Below are 20,196 nucleotides of genomic sequence, written 5' to 3'. Positions count from 1 at the left end.
ACATCACGGAGTAAGAATGAGAATGAAGCCGATCTCCTGTCTTACTCACTATACCGTTTTCGGCAATTTTTTTGGTTTTATTTGTGTATAGATCGTAGCAGTGACTGTTATGCGTATTATTTTAATTTTTCTGTGCACTCAATAAAACATACTTTCATTGTCTACAACGCTTTCGATTATAAATAAATCCCCGCACACTTATAGTAGATAGCTTATTGGCAAAACAACGTTTGCCGGGTCTTCTAGTAAATAGATAATAATAAGACATATATAAATAAATATATTAATATAGGGCGGGAATCGAATCCACAACCAAAGAGAGAGCTAGAGCAGAAAGTAGGATCACTGCGAACTGGGCTAATAACGGGCTATTAATTTAATCGTGATTACCTTTTCTGTAATTAATTTTTGACTTTGATGTGGGATTGTGGTCGTACCTGTAACAAATTAAAACATATTAATATTATCAAAGTTGTACAATTAAATTATTATTAATATTGCTCATTATGCCTATATTATTCGTCGATTTAAAACAATACACGTAAGAGGAATACAGAAGATTGTACAGGTTTTGACACATATCTTTTTTGTTTCTAATTTCTGTTATAGAAAGTGCGTAACTTATGATGTTAACTGTTTTGAATATAAATTGGAATTCCTAAGTCTTCCTGTTTTTATACGGCTAGGTCGCAAAAGTACCGAAGGGCTCACGTGAATCACGTTTGCCGAAGACGGACAGAAGCATCTTAGGTGTGACAAAGCCAGCCCTGCGGTCACCAACCCGCCTACCCAGCGTGGTAACTATGGGCAAAACACATGAATGCGCGCCATTTTTGGCGCGAAATTGTGGAGGCCTATGTCCAGCAGCGGACTGCAATAGGCTGAAATGATGATGATGATTATTTCTTTCTTATATCTTTATGGTTATTATCATCACGCCAATCTGCAGTGGAAAATCCCGAAGAATTAGACTTTAATCGTCGTCATATATATAGATAGGAAGCCTTTGCCCAGCATTGGAACGTTTATTTATTTATTTATTTTTTGTTATCGCAGGGGAACCCATTTACGAGTGATATCCAGGACGCCCGGGTAGGCAGTCCTAGACCGTATGTCGGCTTCAACACTTGGGGGTGCAATACCGACCAAACCCCTGCGGGAGCCTTCAGCCGCTTTAATTGGAGGGTCCCGGATCTGCAGGCAACAGGACCCTTCCAGCGACCGGCTGGCATCGGCGAAAAGGCCAGACTTCTCCTCCATGGGGGCTGTCCGGCTCACCTCTGAACAATCCCGACGACACCATGTCTAGCAGGACCGGGTTCCCATTCCGGCCCGACACGAGTACAGGAGCGTTACTGGAGGTGCATTAAGTAGCGCCTCCTACGCACCCCCGTTCGTCGCCTGCGGACGAAGGCCTCGTCGGTGGCCTCCTCTCTCATCCGCTCGTCGTTCTCCTTCTGGAACATTACTGTCTCGCAGAAGGAGACCATCGCCGTCCAGGACTCGTCGTCGCCAAGTATCGCGGTGATGACGCTCGGCAGTGACAAGTCTCCTCCGAGGACTGTCGTCAGATCGCGACGCAGCGCCGCCCATCTCGGGCACAGCTCGAGAGTGTGCTGGGCAGAGTCCACCGCCGCGCCACAATCGTGACATCCAGTCGTCGGCTCCTTTTGTGCCGTCCGACACAAGTATTCACCAAAGCAGCCGTGCACGGTGAGAACCTGCGTCAGACGGAAGGTGAGGGGCTTGCGCTTACGGCGCATCCACCGCTCAAGGACCGGGCGCAACGCAGCCGTTACGCGAGTGCCATACGGCTGCTCCACCAGATCCTCCCCCCACCTCCGCATTAATGCTTCTTGCCTCATCCGGCGCACCCGTAGGATCCCGTCCAACGTGGGGTTCTCACCGAGAGCCCTCCCTCGAGAGGGTGAAATATTCTTTTTGATTTTCCACAATATTCATATATTGTACCAGGCACTAGACAAGGCTTTTATTGAATTAATACTTTATATATAAAAAACGTGGCCAAGTGCGAGTCGGACTCGCACACGAAGGGTTCCGTATCAGCAAGTATATAAAAATAATATAAAAAAATATTGTATTTCGTTGTAGCTTTGATCGATGTTTTAATAATAGTGTTTTTTTTGTTAGAATTCGCGGTTTATGCATAAGGTTTATGTTTATGAAAATTTTTTTTTTTAATTTTAGTTGATTGAATGAAAGGTAAATTGCGGTTTACGATTTATGACGTATCAAAAAATAACTACGATCTAGTAAGATCTCGTTCAAACCAATTTTCGGTGGAAGCTGCATGGTAATGTACATCATATATTTTTTTAGTTATATCATTCTCTTATTTTAGAAGGCACACATTTTATCCCACACGTATGGGTTTGATGATAATTTTTTTTTGAGTTGCAGTTCTATTTTTGTGTGGAAATCTTAATGCGGTTCACAGAATACATCATAACTAAAATAATTGTGTTTGCTGGCAAACGAAAAAATAACCGACTTCAATTACATCGACGAGTAATAAATACAACGTAGATCGACGAAAAAATAGTCAAGTAACTACGCGTTATCAAAGATTACTCAAAAAGTAGTTATCAGATCTCGATAATTTATATGTAACCACATGATAAACATCAGCTTTTGATTAAATTAAAAATTATCAAAATCGGTACACCCAGTAAAAAGTTATTGCGGATTTTCGAGAGTTTTCCTGGATCCCATCACCAGATCCTGGTTTCCTTATCATGGTACCAAACTAGACATATTCCCTTTCCAACAAAAATAGAATTATCAAAATCGGTACATCCAGTAGAAAGTTATGCGGTATAACACAACGTAGGTCCACGAAAAAAGCGTCAAGTAAAAACGCATTATTAGATATAACTCGAAAAGTAGTTGTTAGATCTCAAATAAATTTAAATGGGACCAAATGAAACACACCACCTTTCGATCAAAAGAAAATTTGTCGAAATCGCTCCACTCAGTCAAAAGTTCTGAAGTAACATAGATTAAAAAAAAATACAGTCGAATTGAGAACCTCCTCCTTTTTTGGAAGTCGGTTAAAAAGTGAATCCAAGCTGTTGGATAGAAAATCATAATTTCATTCGATTATCAAAAGAATATTGGATAAGCGAATTCGGATCGAAATTCGGATTGAATTGATAACCTCCTCCTTTTTTGGAAGTCGGTTAAATAGAAAATATACAAGACGAAAACATATGCATCTTAGAAAATCTATCACGTAAAAAAATCTTAAAAAATATCTCTGAACAAACAATTTACCTTTTATATAGATAATCTAATCTTATCTAATTTGGCTTACTAAAGATAAAATAAAAGTTTTTAAACTTTCACAGCCCCTATAAACACTATGTATTGTACGGGAATTACCACGATTATCATTTTGGAAGTCCCATATTACGAGAAACAAAAAAAAAATGGTTTAAGCTCCATAGGAATCGGTGAGGATATAATTATGTACTAGTAGCAATTTCTAGAGTTACTGACAGATGACTTGTATACAGATTATGATATCAGAAAGTTGTATCAAGAGTTACTGACGACAGTGTTCGGCTTCTATACATCTATACAAATAAATAAAATTGCAGAGTCTGTTCGCTATATTAAAATAACCGCTTATTACATATAGACGTATACACGGTTCCAAAATAACATTTTTTACGATTGTTTAGCGGTCTGTCTGTTCTGGCTAGTCACTGAAATAGCTGGGCCAATTTTGACGGGACTTTCATTCGCAGATAGCTCATAGCAGTCTTTATATATTTATGTTTTATTTGAAAAACGTTCTAACAACTTAATAAAGTTCCAACAACTTAATAAATTGTATTTCGTTAAATAAAATTGATTTTGAAATAAATATCAAAAATATTAATTTGTGTGGAATGATTAAAATTAATAATAAATAAATTATTCCGCGGTTTAGATGATACTCTCTAAAACACCAACAAATAAACGATTAAATTACCGCAAATTCATATAATTAGATATTATAATTGGATATTTTAATGAGGGTCTATATAATTAAATTTTAATGAAATTATTGTGAATATATATTTTATAAAATCACGGTTTTTTAATGGCTTAATTTTTTATAAGTGCGATGTTTTCAGCCGATAATTTTTAATTGATACTTTTTTTTTGAGTTGAAATCGATAGAACGATAATGCGTCACGATAAAGAAACGCTCACATAAATTAGAAATAGATTACACAGTATTTTATATACTCGTTGAAAAAAAAATCCTCGCAGGTTATTTTTCAGAAGCTTTACTTCTGCCATGTGTGAATTCCACACACACACACACACACACACACACACACTTAATTTATTGTTAGGTACCTATACATTTGAACTGTTCGTCAACTTCAAAATATAATTTGTATTAATTTAAAAAAAAACATATTTTTTTACTCACTCAAAAAAAACATATATTTTTTTATTCACTTAAGCCGAAAGGGTCAAACTTGCATTGACAGACACTAGGCTGTAAACACGTATACACGTTCATTTTGGTGTTCCAAAAGTTGTCTCAAAAGCCTAATAACATCTCGTGTCTGCGTCTTAAGTTTTCATAATTAAAATGTAAATACGTTTATATATTACCTTCAATATTGTAATGTAAATATGTCTGTTGATGTCATGTTATAATGACATACCGTTACAAGAGGCATGAAGTGACACTTTCTAACCTTTTCTTTATTCACGCTGACACGGCGAAAGCCATAGTGTCATCGTTGCATTTCCCCCAAAAATATAATACAGCGTGCTAACGTGAGAATAAGGCTAAGTTCATACGTGGAGTTTTAACGCTTACCAGCTGTTTTTATTACATAGCAACACACATTTTTCTATTAAAATGTTAGATTATACAACACACTAGGACTATAATAATAGTAATATAGAAATAACCTTATTATTTATTTAAGTTACAAATAACCTTATTTAAAATATATAGACCGTACTACGAACAACTAGTATAAAACAATCCTATGTATTCGTTCGTATTAAATTTAAATATATTCATATAAAGAGTATTCCATCTTTAAATATTTAAATTTACTATTTTGAAATGTCATTGTGAGATGACATGGAAAAATAATTAAACTATAAAAATATGGTGGCTGATGAAGACGGATATTAATAATAAGATATAATTAATACAGTAAAAATCATAAATAATAATAATAAATTGTCGTTTCTCTTATTTGCAGGTGAGAACGTCTATAGATTTAAGTGATTTTTCTTACAATGTAAATTAAATTTTAACGAAATTAAAACTCTTATTTTCAGAGCAACGCAATTTGATTATTTATAAAGAAATACCTTATATACATATAGACATACATATACACTATTCATATTCTTTATATCTAACTAAAAAATTAATATTACATCAAAATCAGTATCAATCTCAGTGGACCAATTTACAGACAGACATTACGGAGTTAAAAATCACGCATACTCGTATAGCACCACATCATAATTTAAATAAGTTTGATTACACTTTGTACTTTATTGTTTTATAAAATAATATAAGCAAATAAATTGATATACGTTATGAAGGGCGATGGAGCTTACGTCGTAATTAGATTACTGAAAAAAAAGTGACGTCAAAGCGTGTAAAGAAAAGTTCCGTATATAAACAGCCTTACATCTTGAATAATTCATTCGCATCTTCACGTACGCTTGATACAGACAAGGCCACGCGCCGGAATGGGGAAGTCAAAATTTACATAATTTAACAGAAGAACCAACTTTAGGGATTTGAAAATTTACAACGGGAAGTTGAAAATTTTATCAACAGCTTGTTACGACAATCAGAGGTTTCTGATTGAGTTATTGTTTGTGATGAACAATTAAAGTTTTCGATACTAATTTTAATTTTCTTTTTATTTTGTACTGTGATGAATTTTTAAATCTCTATAAATTAACCACCAGAGGTCCTAGGGAGAGTGGGGAAAGGGGTCGGCAACACACTTAGAATCCTTCAAGTTCTGTAGGCATCCACACTATGGTAACTGCTAACCAAAAGACATATATCGATTACAGAATCGAATTAAAAAACGATCACAAATCGATTAAAAATCGATAAGAAAATCGAATAAAAAATCGATTACAAAATCGAAGAAAAAATGGAATAGAAAATCGATTAAAAATCAATTTAAAAATCGATGAGAAAAGCGAGTACCAAATCGATTAAAATCGAATAGGAAATCGATTAGAAAACGAATAGAACATAATTGAAAATCGATTAGAATCGAATATAATCGAAAAGAATCGAATAGAAAATCAACAGAATAGAATATAATAGAACAGAATGAAATAGAATGGAAATTAATAAATAAAAGTTAATAAATAAACTCTTATAAAAGTAGTTTAAGTTACTCCTTATTACATCAGCTATCTACCAGTAGTGAAAGTTCTATTAAAATCGGTCCAGTCGTTTTTGAGATTAGCCCGAACAAACAGACAGACAGACAAAAATTGTAAAAATGTTAATTTGTTTCTGTACCGCGTATATACATATGTATTTGATAAAAGTACATAAATGTATAATAAATAATGTATTTTAAAATTACAAACAGACACTCCAAATTTATTAAATAGTATAGATTTTTATATTATAACTAGCAGATTTCGCAAAAGTTGTTTTGGAATATATGTTATTAACCCCCTTTTATCCCTCCCCCTATAACTTAGGGGTATGAAAAATAGATATTGGCCGATTCACAGACCGGCCCGATATGCACACAAATTTTCATAAAAATTGGTTCAGCCGTTTTGGATTAGTTTGGTAACTAACATTGTGACACGAGAATTTTATATAAAAGATAAGACTACAGGCAAAAACTGTTAAATATAAAATATAAAAATACCAAATAATTTAATTTAATACAAAACGAGACCATTATTAAATTTCTCGCAAGTTATTATTTTATCACAATTGTGGGAAAACGTCATATTGAATTTATGTATTCAATGTTGATATTATATTTGCGTGGAGCGGAAAATATTTTTACTATATTAATAACTACATGTATATATGCTGTGCAAATTGTTTCTTTCTTTAGAGATAAAGATTATAACAATTCGATCTTAATACGTCTTGATACTTGACACACAAATAATACAATAAAATTATCAAAGTTATTCAGATTACCCTTGTAAAGATTTTTCTTAATCTGATCGATGGTATTAAAATTAGCTGGTACATAAAATAGGTCGAACTCAATTGTCAAACTTTTTTTATATCGATATGGTAGGACACAAGTCTGACCTGCAATATTAGGTGGATCCAAGCGCGATGCCGACCAACTCCAATTCTCCTCAGAAGCCCTGGTTACCTTACTCACCACAGAAATATAACATTCTGTAATGTTGAGGTACTGCCCCAGCAGAGCTAATCTAGATTTGTAACAAGGTATTCTTGCTGTGTTCCATCTCAACAAAATCTCTTTACATCCAGATCACCATATATTATAGCTGCTAGGCCGACGCAAAGCACATTTATCTGTCGGCCCCGGTAGTTAATATGATCGATACCGGTCGTTATACATATATACATCTATACAAATAAATAAAATTGGAGTGTCTGTTTGTAATATTAAAATAACCGCTTTTCACTAAATGGTATACACGGTAAAAATACCAAAATAATATTTTTTTACAATTTTTGTCTGTCTGTATGTCTGTCTGTTTGTTCCGGCTTATCTCTGAAACGGCTGGACCGATTTTGACGGTACTTTCACTGGCAGATAGCTGATGTAGTAGGGAGTAACTTAGGCTACTTTCATTTTAGAAATTTATTTATTTTATAACCTCTGCGAACTGAACAATAATTTTTTTTGTGAAATCCCACGCGGACGAAGTCGCGGGCTCAGTTAGTTCTTAACAAAATTTTCCGTAACTGATTCTTTAAACGTAAACTAGAAATACAAATACACTACTTTTTATGAATTTTGTTATAATTTTAAATTGTTACTACAGTAGGTTTTATTCACACTTGATGTTAATTCCGTATTTTTAAATTAATCAGTTCAGTGTCAGCCTATTTCAGTCCACTGCTGGACATAGGCCTTCACAAGTTCGCGCCAGACCGACAGTGCCAGATTTTTTTAAAAATATGAAGTCATTTATTGCTTTCTAATGTTTACGCGAATGAGTGATCATCTTTATGAAACAACTTTTTCGGATTTTACCGCGGTTTATTAAGATTTTTTTTGATGCCATTATTTAAACGTTATTTTTTTTATAGATTAAAATAGTCATTTTTCAAATTAAAAAAGAACAAAATAAAACGACTGAAAAGATTACTTTGATTTTAAAATGTGAGTACCAAAAGTAAAAAATTAAAATCAACTATTTTGGTTCCCGCATTTATCGCGTTGTGTGGCTACGACATTAAAGAATATAGCCACCCCCTTCCCGTGGGTGTCGTAAGAGGCGACTAAGGGATAACACAGTTCCACTACAACCTTGGAACTTATAAAGCCGACCGATGGCGGGATATCCATCCAACTGCTGGCTTTGAAATACACAGGCCGAAGACGGGCAGCAGCGTCTTCGGTGCGACAAAGCCAGCCCTGCGGTCACCAACCCGCCGGCCCAGCGTGGTGACTATGGGCAACACACATGAGTTCACGCCATTTTTGGCGCGAACTTGTGGAGGCCTATGTCCAGCAGTGGACTGCGATAGGCTGAAGTGATTGACGAAATTTTAAATACATTTTATTTCTTTGGAGATTAAACTACTCCTTTTTTTAATTAAAAAAAGAACAAAATCTCACTCAATCACTGAAAAGATTATTTTGAATATAAAATGTGGGTACCAAAAGTAAAACTACAGGCTCAAACGTTGTAGGAAGACAAAAATGAAAATCAACTGTTTTGGTTGGCTCATTCATCGTGTTTAATCTTCACCTCTTTTCGATGTCTCCTCTCTGTCCAGAAGTAAGATGTTTACAGGTGAAAACACAGACAGATTAGGATACTTTTTAATACATATAATAAAAATGTAACGTATTGCTGTCTGTTCATGGAAGATATATGAGAAAAAACATTATTGAGATCTTTATCCTTGCAAATAGCACCCAAATGTTATATAGTCTATAATTGTTAGAATTTTTGTCTGCTTGTCTATGCGTTTGTGCACGCTAATCTCAGAAACGGCTTATCCGATTTACATGTGTTTTTTACTGATATATCGCAAGCTTAGTTTAACATTTAGTGTTTGATTCATGTCAATCGGTTCGTAAATAAAAAAGTTTTTCCTATCTAAAGAATCACGATGAACATGTAAATACCCAAAACGCGGACGAAGTCGCAGACACAGCTAGTATCCAATAAATAAAATATTCATTTTCATATTTTGGATAAATAGCTGCTTATATTTTAAATATTAACTACACTATGCGATAATAAAAAAATCTCTTCTCTGGGATCAAAATTTTTTATATTAAAATACCGTTCAAATTGGAACGAGTGAACAATATTAATACATGTAATAAAACCCTCCGTTGTATTTGAAAAGTTTCGTCAAAAATATTTCACGTGTAGGCTCTCTGTCAAAATATATATCTATATGTATGTCTGTATATCATATAAAGCTACTTCAACATCCGCACAATATTCGTATCCGCCTATTTTTTTAATAAACGCAAAGGTAGGATGCGATGTCGCGTGGAGTGCTTTTGGCTCACCGGAGCGAAGTGCTTTCGCAAACATTCCGTATTTATTTGTGTACATTTATTTTATAGACTAAATGAACGGAAAGTTTTACTATACGTCAGGTGGTCAATGTTCTGTTTCGAAATTGAAACTTGTTTTTATGATAAAGTTGGAGTACATTAGTTAAACTGTCATATCATTAAGTCTATTTTTAGTGTGCTGGACGGGTTTCATATAATTTTGGATTCTTTATTTTTGACTAGCCCGTTGGCGCAGTTTGTAGTGACCCTGCTTTCTGTTCCAAGGGTTGTGGGTTCGATTCCCACCCCGAGTCTGGGTGTAATATAAAATATTTATTTGTATATTTATATATGTATTATTTATAAGTATGTTTATCGAAAAAAAAAAAAAAAAATGTAGCTATACCAGTCGGCTGTTACTTATAACACAAGCATTAAGTTGCTTACTTTAGGAACAGACGACCGTGTGTGTATTGTGTAGATATTTATTTATTTATTATTTATTTATTTATTATTTATCTGACAAAAATATGTTACAGTAAGTGCGAAATTAGTACCATATTGTTTGCTCGTTAAAAGTCGAAGTTTTTCGAGTACACTAAGAAGTTTACTTATAAAGAATTTTAACAAAGATTTTTATACATTCAACTTGAATCATCCTGTTGAACACAACTGAAAAACACTCAATGCAACACTTATTTCTCACTTCAAATCTATAGTTATTCATCACAATACGCACTTTTAACTACATTTAATAAGTTATCACACTAATCACTTATATGCCACTTATCGAGTAGCAACGGTAACCGCACAATAAACAATAACAACTGTCTCTTTAGTTACAAATTATCATATTTATTGGACAATAATCGCGCCAATAGATTACAAAATGGCGACTGACCAATCAGAAAATTAGTATTAACTGTTCGGAAGATGGTATCACTATCTTTACGCTCTTCCAGTACTTCAACAAATAACAGTTACATTAGATTGTAGTGTTCTTACTGTAGTAAGAACACTACAATCTAATGAAGCTACAATCAATACAATCTTATAAAATTACTAGCTGACCCGGCAAACGTTGTCTTGCCGCTAAACGCTATTTAAAAATAGGGGTTGATGGTAGACGGTTGAAAATTTAGGGTTGTATATATTTTTTAATGTTGTATCATAAAAAAATAGAAATTAAAAATTTTGTCTAAAAAAAAATAAAAAAAAAATTAGGGGTGGACTATCTCTAACATTTAGGGGGATGAAAAATAGATGTTGGCCGATTCTCATAGATACCGGATAAGCACAAAAAATTTCATCAAAATCGGTCAAGCCGTTTCGGAGGAGTATGGCAACGAAAACTGTGTGTGACACGAGAATTTTATATATTAGATTAGAAGCATTAATTTAAATGATAACAGGATTTATTGGGTAACTACCCTACAAAACAGATAACAAAGATGGAGACTGAGGAGACTGACTAATCGTAAATTAATATTAACCATTCGGAAGATGGTGTCGATATCTTTGTACCATTCCGGTATTAAATGAATAAACTGTAAGAGTAATATCAATACAAAATACAATATTTTAATTATTAGAATTAAAAATGTAAATTCTTACAATCCTGACGCTGCGTTGGCGCAACAGTTACAGCCATGGATTGTATCTGTTGCGCTGGCGGTTGCGGGTTTGATCCCTGCACATGAGAAACATTTGCATTGGCCATACAGGTATTTACCGTGGTCTGGGTGTTTGTGCAGTCCTCGTGGGTCTCCCCACCGTGCCACGGAGAGCACGTTAAGCCGTCGCTCCCGGTTGTTATCATGTACACCTGATAGCGTTACTCATAGTAGGGAATATATCCGCCAACCCGCATTGGAGCAGCGTGGTGGATTAAGCTCTGACCCTTCTCCTACATGGGGAAAGGTTCTTATGCCCAGCAGTGTCTCGAGTGAAGATAAAAAACCAATTACGCATTTTATAAAACCTGTAAAAGTTACAAATACTTTGACATAATTCATTTAAATAAAGAATTTACCCTTTTTAATATACCTAAAAGGGTGACACGATGGCGCTTAGGAACCAGTGATTCATATACTTAAAAATTTCCAACGTTTACCTTCATATGAAGGGTCAGAGGGCTGTTATTATATTTGTCGATGAAGTATTAGGGCTGTCACTTTAGGATGAATAATTATAAATTAATATGGGTGGTGTGTTTATGCTTGCGGAGAGTGACAGGAGCTAATGGGATAAATATTGACCAATAATGACTTCAGTAAATTATATTTGTTGATGGAGTTAGGCTATTAAAAATTTATTTGTAATGTCACAATCACGATCTCTATATAGGAGAAGGATCGGAGTTTAATCCTCCATGCTGGTAATATTGGTGGTAATGTATGTTTATCGTACACAGTAATGTGTCCAATAATCTGGGCGGTACAACCCCTGCAGCAGAAGACACTGGTCAGGAGCCCATTGGCGCATTTGTCATGGTCGGTGCCAAATGCGCAAATGGGCTAGTTAGACGCTAAATGTTCTTTATTGATAAACTGATACATAATTTAATTAATATTATTTGTAATATAATATTTATTGAAATCAGATTATTTGTTAAATAGAATATTAACATTTATTGAAATCTTTAAGCCTTTAATAGTCACAAAACTTTGGTAATTACCTTAGATTAGATTTGATTGCTATAATATGCTACGGTACGGTACGGTATAGATATTGGCGCGGCCGCTTGTCCGGATAAACTCGTAATCGTAGCAGGCTTATGAATAAGTGTTAAGTATGTGTTCTATTTTTGAACAAATAAAAATAAAATAATAAAATTACTTTTTTTTAATATTGTCAATAATTTTAAACTTTCGTAGATAGGATATGGTATATACTAATAGAAGGTATGTGTACAAATTTTATATTTGACATGGATTAAAAGGTCAATATTTTTAGCAATCAGTAGTGGTTTTATTTGCGAGAATAAGAAGAAAGCTTCAATGTATCTCTATAGTAAAATTAACCAAAATATATGTAAAATAAATAAATATATATTAAATAAAAAAAGTTGTTACGGCCTAGTTGGATAGTATGGCCTAGGTAAATATAACCCTGAACAACTTCGAGAAAGGTACCATCGACTGATACCGGTATCGGTATGACTTGGTTGTTAAACATAACTTTCGTCTTATCCAAGTTCACACAGAGACCGACATGTCGGAAGGACTCGTTTAGGCCGGCTTAAAACAAGCTTAGCTTTTTTTTTATTTAGCTTCCAACAACTTCGAGAAGGAGGCCGATAGGAGGATTCGGTTGGGCTGGGCGGCGTTTGGCAGGCTCCATCGAGTCTTCACTTCGAAGATTCCGCAATGCTTGAAGACAAAAGTTTTCGAGCAATGCGTCCTGCCTGTGTTAGCATACGGAGCCGAGACGTGGACACTGACGAAGGGACTGGTCCACGAGTTTAAAGTCGCTCAACGTGCAATGGAACGGGCTATGATTGGGGTCTCTCTCAAAGATAGGATTAGAAATGAGACTATCCGCGAGAGAACGAAAGTAACCGACATAGTCCACAGAATTAGCAAGTTGAAGTGGCAGTGGGCTGGTCATCTGTATCGCAGGACCGATGGCCGTTGGAGTAGACGGGTCCTAGAGTGGAGACCGCGTCTTGGCAAACGTAGTGTGGGACGTCCTCCGGCCCGTTGGACCGACGATCTAAGTAAGGTTGCTGGTGTAGACTGGATGAGGATTGCGGAAGACCGGGATGTCTGGCGCGAACTTGCCTATATCCAGTAGTGGACTGCGATAGGCTGAAGTGATAAATAAAAATAAAAAATGCTGGTGTGTGTAATATTTTTTTAATTAACAATTAATATTCATCCATAAATTACGTGTCACGTTTTTCAACCTCTACCCCGGCTGTCAAATTTATGAGACGTTATGTTGCAATTTTTCACATATAATTTTTTATTTATTAAAACATCACTTTTGAAATTATTGTTATTTCCATTTACATAAATTATTTTTTAATAATATCAACATTAATGCCACATAGGTATGAAAAATAAAATTATATATATAATATTTTGAAATGTGATGTCTCATTTCATGGACTCTCCCCCCCACGGTGTTCCCTAATACTCGAACGAAAATAATACGGTTTCTGAAACAGTATTTAAATTTTACAGCCAGATACAAATATTTTCACAATTATTGTATCAGTAAACCAGCAGAAATGTTTTAGTATAAATTCTACGTTGTGAGATTCGCTTGGTAACCCTTGACGCCGGTGATGTTCTAGTCACTGGTGCGTGTAACTATCGTAGATACTGACGTCAGATTTAGGTACCATGAAATACGTCTTTCATCTTTAAAAATATTTCCATATATTTTTGTATTTGCTAATTGTTACTTCAAGAATCATAGTTATTTCAATGAGGGGTAAGTAAGTTTTTCCTGATGAATAGTTCAAGTATGTCTTTGTACTTGAACATTTTGTAGTGATGAAATTAAAAAGTAGCATTTTTGAGATTTCGGAAGAGAGTAAATGTAAAGGAGAATGTAGAAGGAATTTAATTATGAAAAAATGTAATTTATTATCACAAAGTAGCTGATGCAACAGGGTCATCTTGAGAATTGCCAAATTCTACAGTTTTCTGTGTAACATTATTAATTTTTAATTCATAAAAACCTTTTACAAAGTACTAGCATCTGCCCGCGACTTCGTCCGTGTGGAAAATAGGAACAATTCTGTCATACATGATTTTTGCGAAGCTTCAGCGCACGCAGCGAAAGCCCTCAAAAGGGAAAAAACCCTGATTATGAAACATTTTTCTTTGGTACTCCGCTTCTATTGGCCTCAGCGTGATGACATATAGCCTATAGCCACCCTCGATAAATGGGCTATCTAACGCTGAAAGAATTTTTCAAATCGGATCAGTAATTCCTGAGATTAGCGTGTACAAACAAACAAACCAAATTTTTAGCTTTATAATAGTATAGGTTAGAAAGTTTTGTTAAAGAATTCGGTTACAACTTAATCAAATCAATCCCGAGTTTCGCGTTTAGGAACACAACTAGAGGTTAATATTTATTTACATAATAACTGACTAACTGTTTTGTCTATACAATATTTCAAAACAAATACTCATATAAAAGTTCAAGGTATATAGTTTTTTTCGTTGTGTTTCGATGTGCAATACTATTTCAAACGAGATATTTTTCATATCTGTCGGCTACAACGCCGCTGGTTACATTAGGCTTCATCTATATTAATTTTTCGTTTCGTATTGTTTTATTCAAATAGTTACACAAATTGTTACACCTATTCAGTCTTCAAAATACATTTAATATATTACGTGCATTATTTATAAATTGACTTCAAGAAATGAGGTTTCAATTCGACTGTTTTTTTTATCGATTTGATGTTTTTTTTTTTAATCGATAGCTTGTGCTTGTCTGTGTCAACGAGTCAGTTAGTACTAAAAATAGATCGTTTTTATAAAACTTGTATACTACACAAGAGTTTCTAGTCTAGTCACCCAAGAGATTGATTTACCTATATCAAAGAGTGCCATACAAAGAGGCAATAGTGCTGTCGTCTTGGGCACAATACTATCAAATCTCTGTAGAACATCAGGTTTTTTAAATTTTATATATATACCTAAGCTCTTTGAATATAAATTTAATGTTACTATATAAGTAGATGAAGATGAGAATTTTGTTTAGCTTAGGTAATACAAAAAATTTTGTTGTATGAAAATATTGTTTTAAAATTTATCATTAAAATGTATGAGTAAGTGTACGAAATTATAACCACCGTAGGAACCGCATGGGAAACATAGTATCCTTATATAGAATAAATATGTGTTGATATTTGAGTTCATCTTAAATAAATTAGAAAAGAATGCGAAACTTAGTTATGTTCAGCTCGAATGGAATTTGAGTACAGCCAAATTAAAACTTGTCACTTTGTTTCAATCTATTTGCTTATATAAAATGCAAATTATATAAAAATTTCGATGCCGCTTATTGTCTTTAAATTGCAATATCCGGGTATTGCGTGTTATATGAATATTGTAACACTTCGACTAGCCCGTTGGCGCAGTTTGTAGTGACTTTGCTTTCCGCTCCGGGGGTCGAGCGTTCGATTCCCACCTTGAGTCTGGGTGTAATATTTATCTATTTATACATGTATTATTTATATGTATATTTACGGAAAAAAAATGTAGCTATACCAGTCGGCTGTTATCTATAACACCAGCACTAAGTTACTTACTTCAGGAACAGACGACCGTGTGTATATTGTGTAGACATTTATTTACCACTAGCTGACTCGGCAAACGTTGTCTTGCCGCTAAACGCTATTTTAAAATAGGGGTTGGTGGTAGAAGGGTGAAAATTTAGGGTTTTATGTATTTTTCAATGCCAAATCATAATAAAATAAAGTATAAATAATTTATCTAAAAATTAAAAAAAATTCAGGGTCCGACTACCCTTAACATTTAGGGGGATGGAAATAATTTGTTTTTTGATTCTCAGACCTATCCGAAATACACACAAAATTTCATGAGAATACCGCGACACGAGAATTTTATATATTAGATTAATAATATATTAATAATAAATATATTCGTTTTATAAATAAACTTTTTATACTCAACAACTTTTGATAAGATAGGTTTGAGGATTAGAGAACGCAAAACTAGCTGCTTAATTTAGTATCCCAGTCCAATATAGTTTTTAAGGGTTATGCTGAGTCAGAACTATAAAGCGCAGGTACTAAAGTGAGTTGCAAATAATAACATGCAACTTTCTCATTTTCTCTGTAGAATATTACTGAAGTAGTAGTTACCTGGAAACAGACACTTCTATAATTTGAAATTGTTGTAGAAGGAAATTTGAATTAAGTGTATTTCAAATATGAATGTACTTATAGATGTTTTCACGAGTTGTCCGCCCCAGACTCCTATTTACTTAGCGACTTTGAAAAACTTTTCTTATTCAAGTGTGTATTATAACTAAATCACCAACCTGGAAACTTTTGGATGTTTAAATCAGTCAAATATTAAGACTGGAATTAAGGTAGAGTTATATTTAATTACTGGCAAGAAAAAATATTGAATTTTTGATAATTTTTACGAAGTAATTTTATCGGTCCCGTTTGTGCCATCACAGTGCTGGATATGATCTCGTTTTTTCCATGTAAGAGTACAAAATTAATTACTTGGCGTTGAAAATTAAATACTGTAAATTATAAATGTATTTTGATTTATAATTTTTAATATTTCTGAACTTAATTCATATTCATTCATTTCTCTCTCACATTTGTCCTTTGGAGATCACCAAAAGCGATAAGAAACGTCACATCATGAGACAACTAAAACTCGCGATATAGATTAACGTGACAAAGTATGACAGTAACTGCTTGACATTTTCGTGTCACGTAACGTCAAGTCACGCTGTTGTGTGTTTTATACAGCTATTATAACGGATCAGTCGTTACGTATCCACTGGTCACTAAACTATTGATAAAATTATATAAAAATATTCGCGTAACCGTACTAAAATAAAATATCTGTAATTATATGTTGAATTTAAATTTGTATCAAGAAAATGAGGGCGTCAAAAATATGACAATTGATTTAAAATAAGATATTATTAATATCAGAAGCGAGGCACGGTTTTTTGGTGAGCTGTCCGTTGTTAAGAGAGAAATAATATCAAAAGCGCTGGACTGAAGAATCGCTTTGACGGGAATCGCAAACGAGAAATATTCGCTCCGACAGAAATCGACCTTTTTATGAAAATTATTATCTTTTTTGATTTATATTCCATTTATCGCTAGGTTATGCTTGTGACGTTGTTCGCGTTAATTTCTAATTTTAGGAATATTGAAAAATTATTCAGCCGCTGTGATAAAGGATATTCTCGTAACTGGCATATTACACCTCTACCTCTACTACGCCGCAGATTGACAAATATACATACCGCATATACATGTGTAAGTATGGTAGAAATTCCTAACGTTTTTATTGAAAGATGACGTTCATATCCAAAAGTGGTGCGTTTGTAGATTGTTACAGTACTTCATTCATTTTCTTATCGTCGTCGTCATCATCGAATTTTCTTTAACGATACTTTATATACTTGATTGTTTCGAGTTCATTTTTTTTTTGTTTTAGTTGCCCATACCACTTTTACTACATAAAATGTTTCTTACTATGTTTTGTTTACAATAGTTTAACTTTAGCCCAGCAGTTATGAAAGATATTATATACGCAATAAATATATCAAACATATAACAAATATATACTAAATATATAATAATACATGTTCGTTTGTTTAACATTGCCCGGGCAAAGATCTCCTATAACATTTAGAAGAGACTTTAAACTTAATTCACCATTTTGTTTCAATATAGTGATATAATACTTCTTGTCTTACTGTAATCATTTAGGTAATTATGGTAACAATCAGGTCGGATCGCTGATTGTTTGTAAAGCACTGTTGGAAGATCGACAAAACCAAATATCAAGAACAGAAACCAAAATCGGTATAATTAGAAATAGCTGCTTCGAGTGAGAATCGAAAACGCCTCAATTGCAGTTAAACAATTGTTACCACTGCACCAGAAAATTCGTTGCATTATGACTGTCAGAAATTGATTCAGTAAACCAAAAAAATCCAGATGAATGTTAGCGTTGTAATATTATTTTCGCTCTCATGTTCCTCATGATAGCACTCATAAACTTAGATAACATTCGCCTTTTCGTTTATCTCTTGAGAAAAAGAGTTCATCTTATTCTTCAAATGTTTGTTTGGATTATGGTTTAATTTCAAAAGGGATAGGTGCACTGGCTTTTGCCATTAGTGCTTTTTCCCGCCCATGGTAAAGATTTGTATATGCCACATAGAATAATTTTTACACCAAATTTATATCTAGGAGCAACTCCTGCAAGTCTTACTAATCTATAAAAATAATTTAACTAGGCAACCAGTATTTCTTTAAAAAACAAGTGTGCTCTAGACACAATTGAAGTAAAGCTTACGAAACGTAACTCTCTCTTTTTATCTTCATTAACTTAAATATCCCTCTCAACTTCCGTTCGCCTTGCCCAATCACACTTTTCGTAAAGCTCTTGTTATGCGTTTACCAGCTTACTTCCCAAGTCAAGTGTCCGTAAAGAAGTTTTAATTCAAAAAAGTATGGATAGGTTATTGTGGTTAAGGATTCGTCGCAGTTTTGAACAATAATGGACTATACAGATGTTTATCATTTCTCTCGGATGCTCCTTTAGTGTTTGCAGGGGTTTGAAACCCATACACGATTTCGAACTACTGAGAGCCATTTTATTTATTTATTACGTTAGCCAAATGCTCATCGAAATTCAGTTAAATCGATTCAGGCAGACGCAACGTAGACACAGTATACGGGTTCAGAGATAAATACAAATTTGTCAGTAAACATTGGTTAGTTCGAACCTGGAAATTGACATTTCGATTTTAGCGAATGAGCTATTTAACGGTTGAAGTAAGAAATAATAACAAAAAAAAAACCGACTTCAAAAATGAAACTAAAAAGTGAAAAATAAATTTACTTAGTACAAAGTAATTCGTATTTTGATTTAGTTAATCAGAAATGATTAAATAAATATTTTATAATTTTAAGTCGGTGCCAAGTAAAACAATCTACTCTAGTATCTACTCGTAAGTTATATTCAGTTTTCTTTCATAATTTGTTTCATTGACTATTAGGTTGAATACTGTTATTATTCTGTTATTGTTTTGACATATCTAATAATATTTTTTGTACTTGTTTGTTGTGTGTGTGTGTTGTTTGTATTTGTTATTGTAGCCAGGTTGTTGTAGTATTTACTTGGCACCAACTTCAAAATTATAAAATATTTATTTAATAATTTCTGATTAACTAAATCAAAATACGAATTACTTTGTACTAAGTAAATTTATTTTTCACTTTTTAGTTTCATTTTTGAAGTCGGTTTTTTTTTTGTTAAAAATTATTTTATTTTACAATTTTTAGTGATGGGTAGACCTAACAAGGATGCTTTTTCTTTTATGTCGGGGGTTCGGAAAAATACACAATACACAAGCACAAACACCCAGATCATGACAAACATCTATATGGCCAATACAAATGTCTGTCGTGCGCGGGGATTGAACCCACTAACGCCAACGCAACAGCCGGTGCTGTGACCGCTGCGCTGACGCGTCGACATACTATGAGTAAAGTTCGCTATCAGGTGTACCTAATAACAACCGGGACTGACAGCCTAGCGTGTTCTCTGAGGCTAGGTTGGGAGAACCACAAGGATCAACAACTAGACCGAAAATAAATATTTCTATAAACATAAATATCCACTCCGAGTGGGAATAGAACCCGCGACCGTCGGTGTTTAGGCGCCGCCGACACGGCACATGCACCATTATATCAAAGCGGTCGTCAAACAGCAAAAGG

General features: G+C 34.0%; 1 protein-coding gene across 1 annotated transcript in view; it reads right to left on the bottom strand.

The window, feature by feature from the left end:
- Positions 1-376: 376 nt before the first annotated feature.
- The window catches only part of LOC123664615, an 82,867-nt gene continuing 63,047 nt past the window's right edge, over positions 377-20,196 (bottom strand). The window contains exon 2 of the mRNA XM_045599133.1: positions 377-437. Coding sequence (XP_045455089.1) covers positions 377-437 — 61 coding nt within the window. The remainder of the gene's footprint in view (positions 438-20,196) is intronic.

The sequence above is a fragment of the Melitaea cinxia genome, chromosome 22 (assembly GCF_905220565.1).
Source record: "Melitaea cinxia chromosome 22, ilMelCinx1.1, whole genome shotgun sequence".
In the NCBI taxonomy this organism is placed as follows: Eukaryota; Metazoa; Arthropoda; class Insecta; order Lepidoptera; family Nymphalidae; genus Melitaea; species Melitaea cinxia.
The sequence above is the reverse complement of the archived record's forward strand: the minus strand, read 5'-3'. Positions and strand labels throughout refer to the sequence as shown.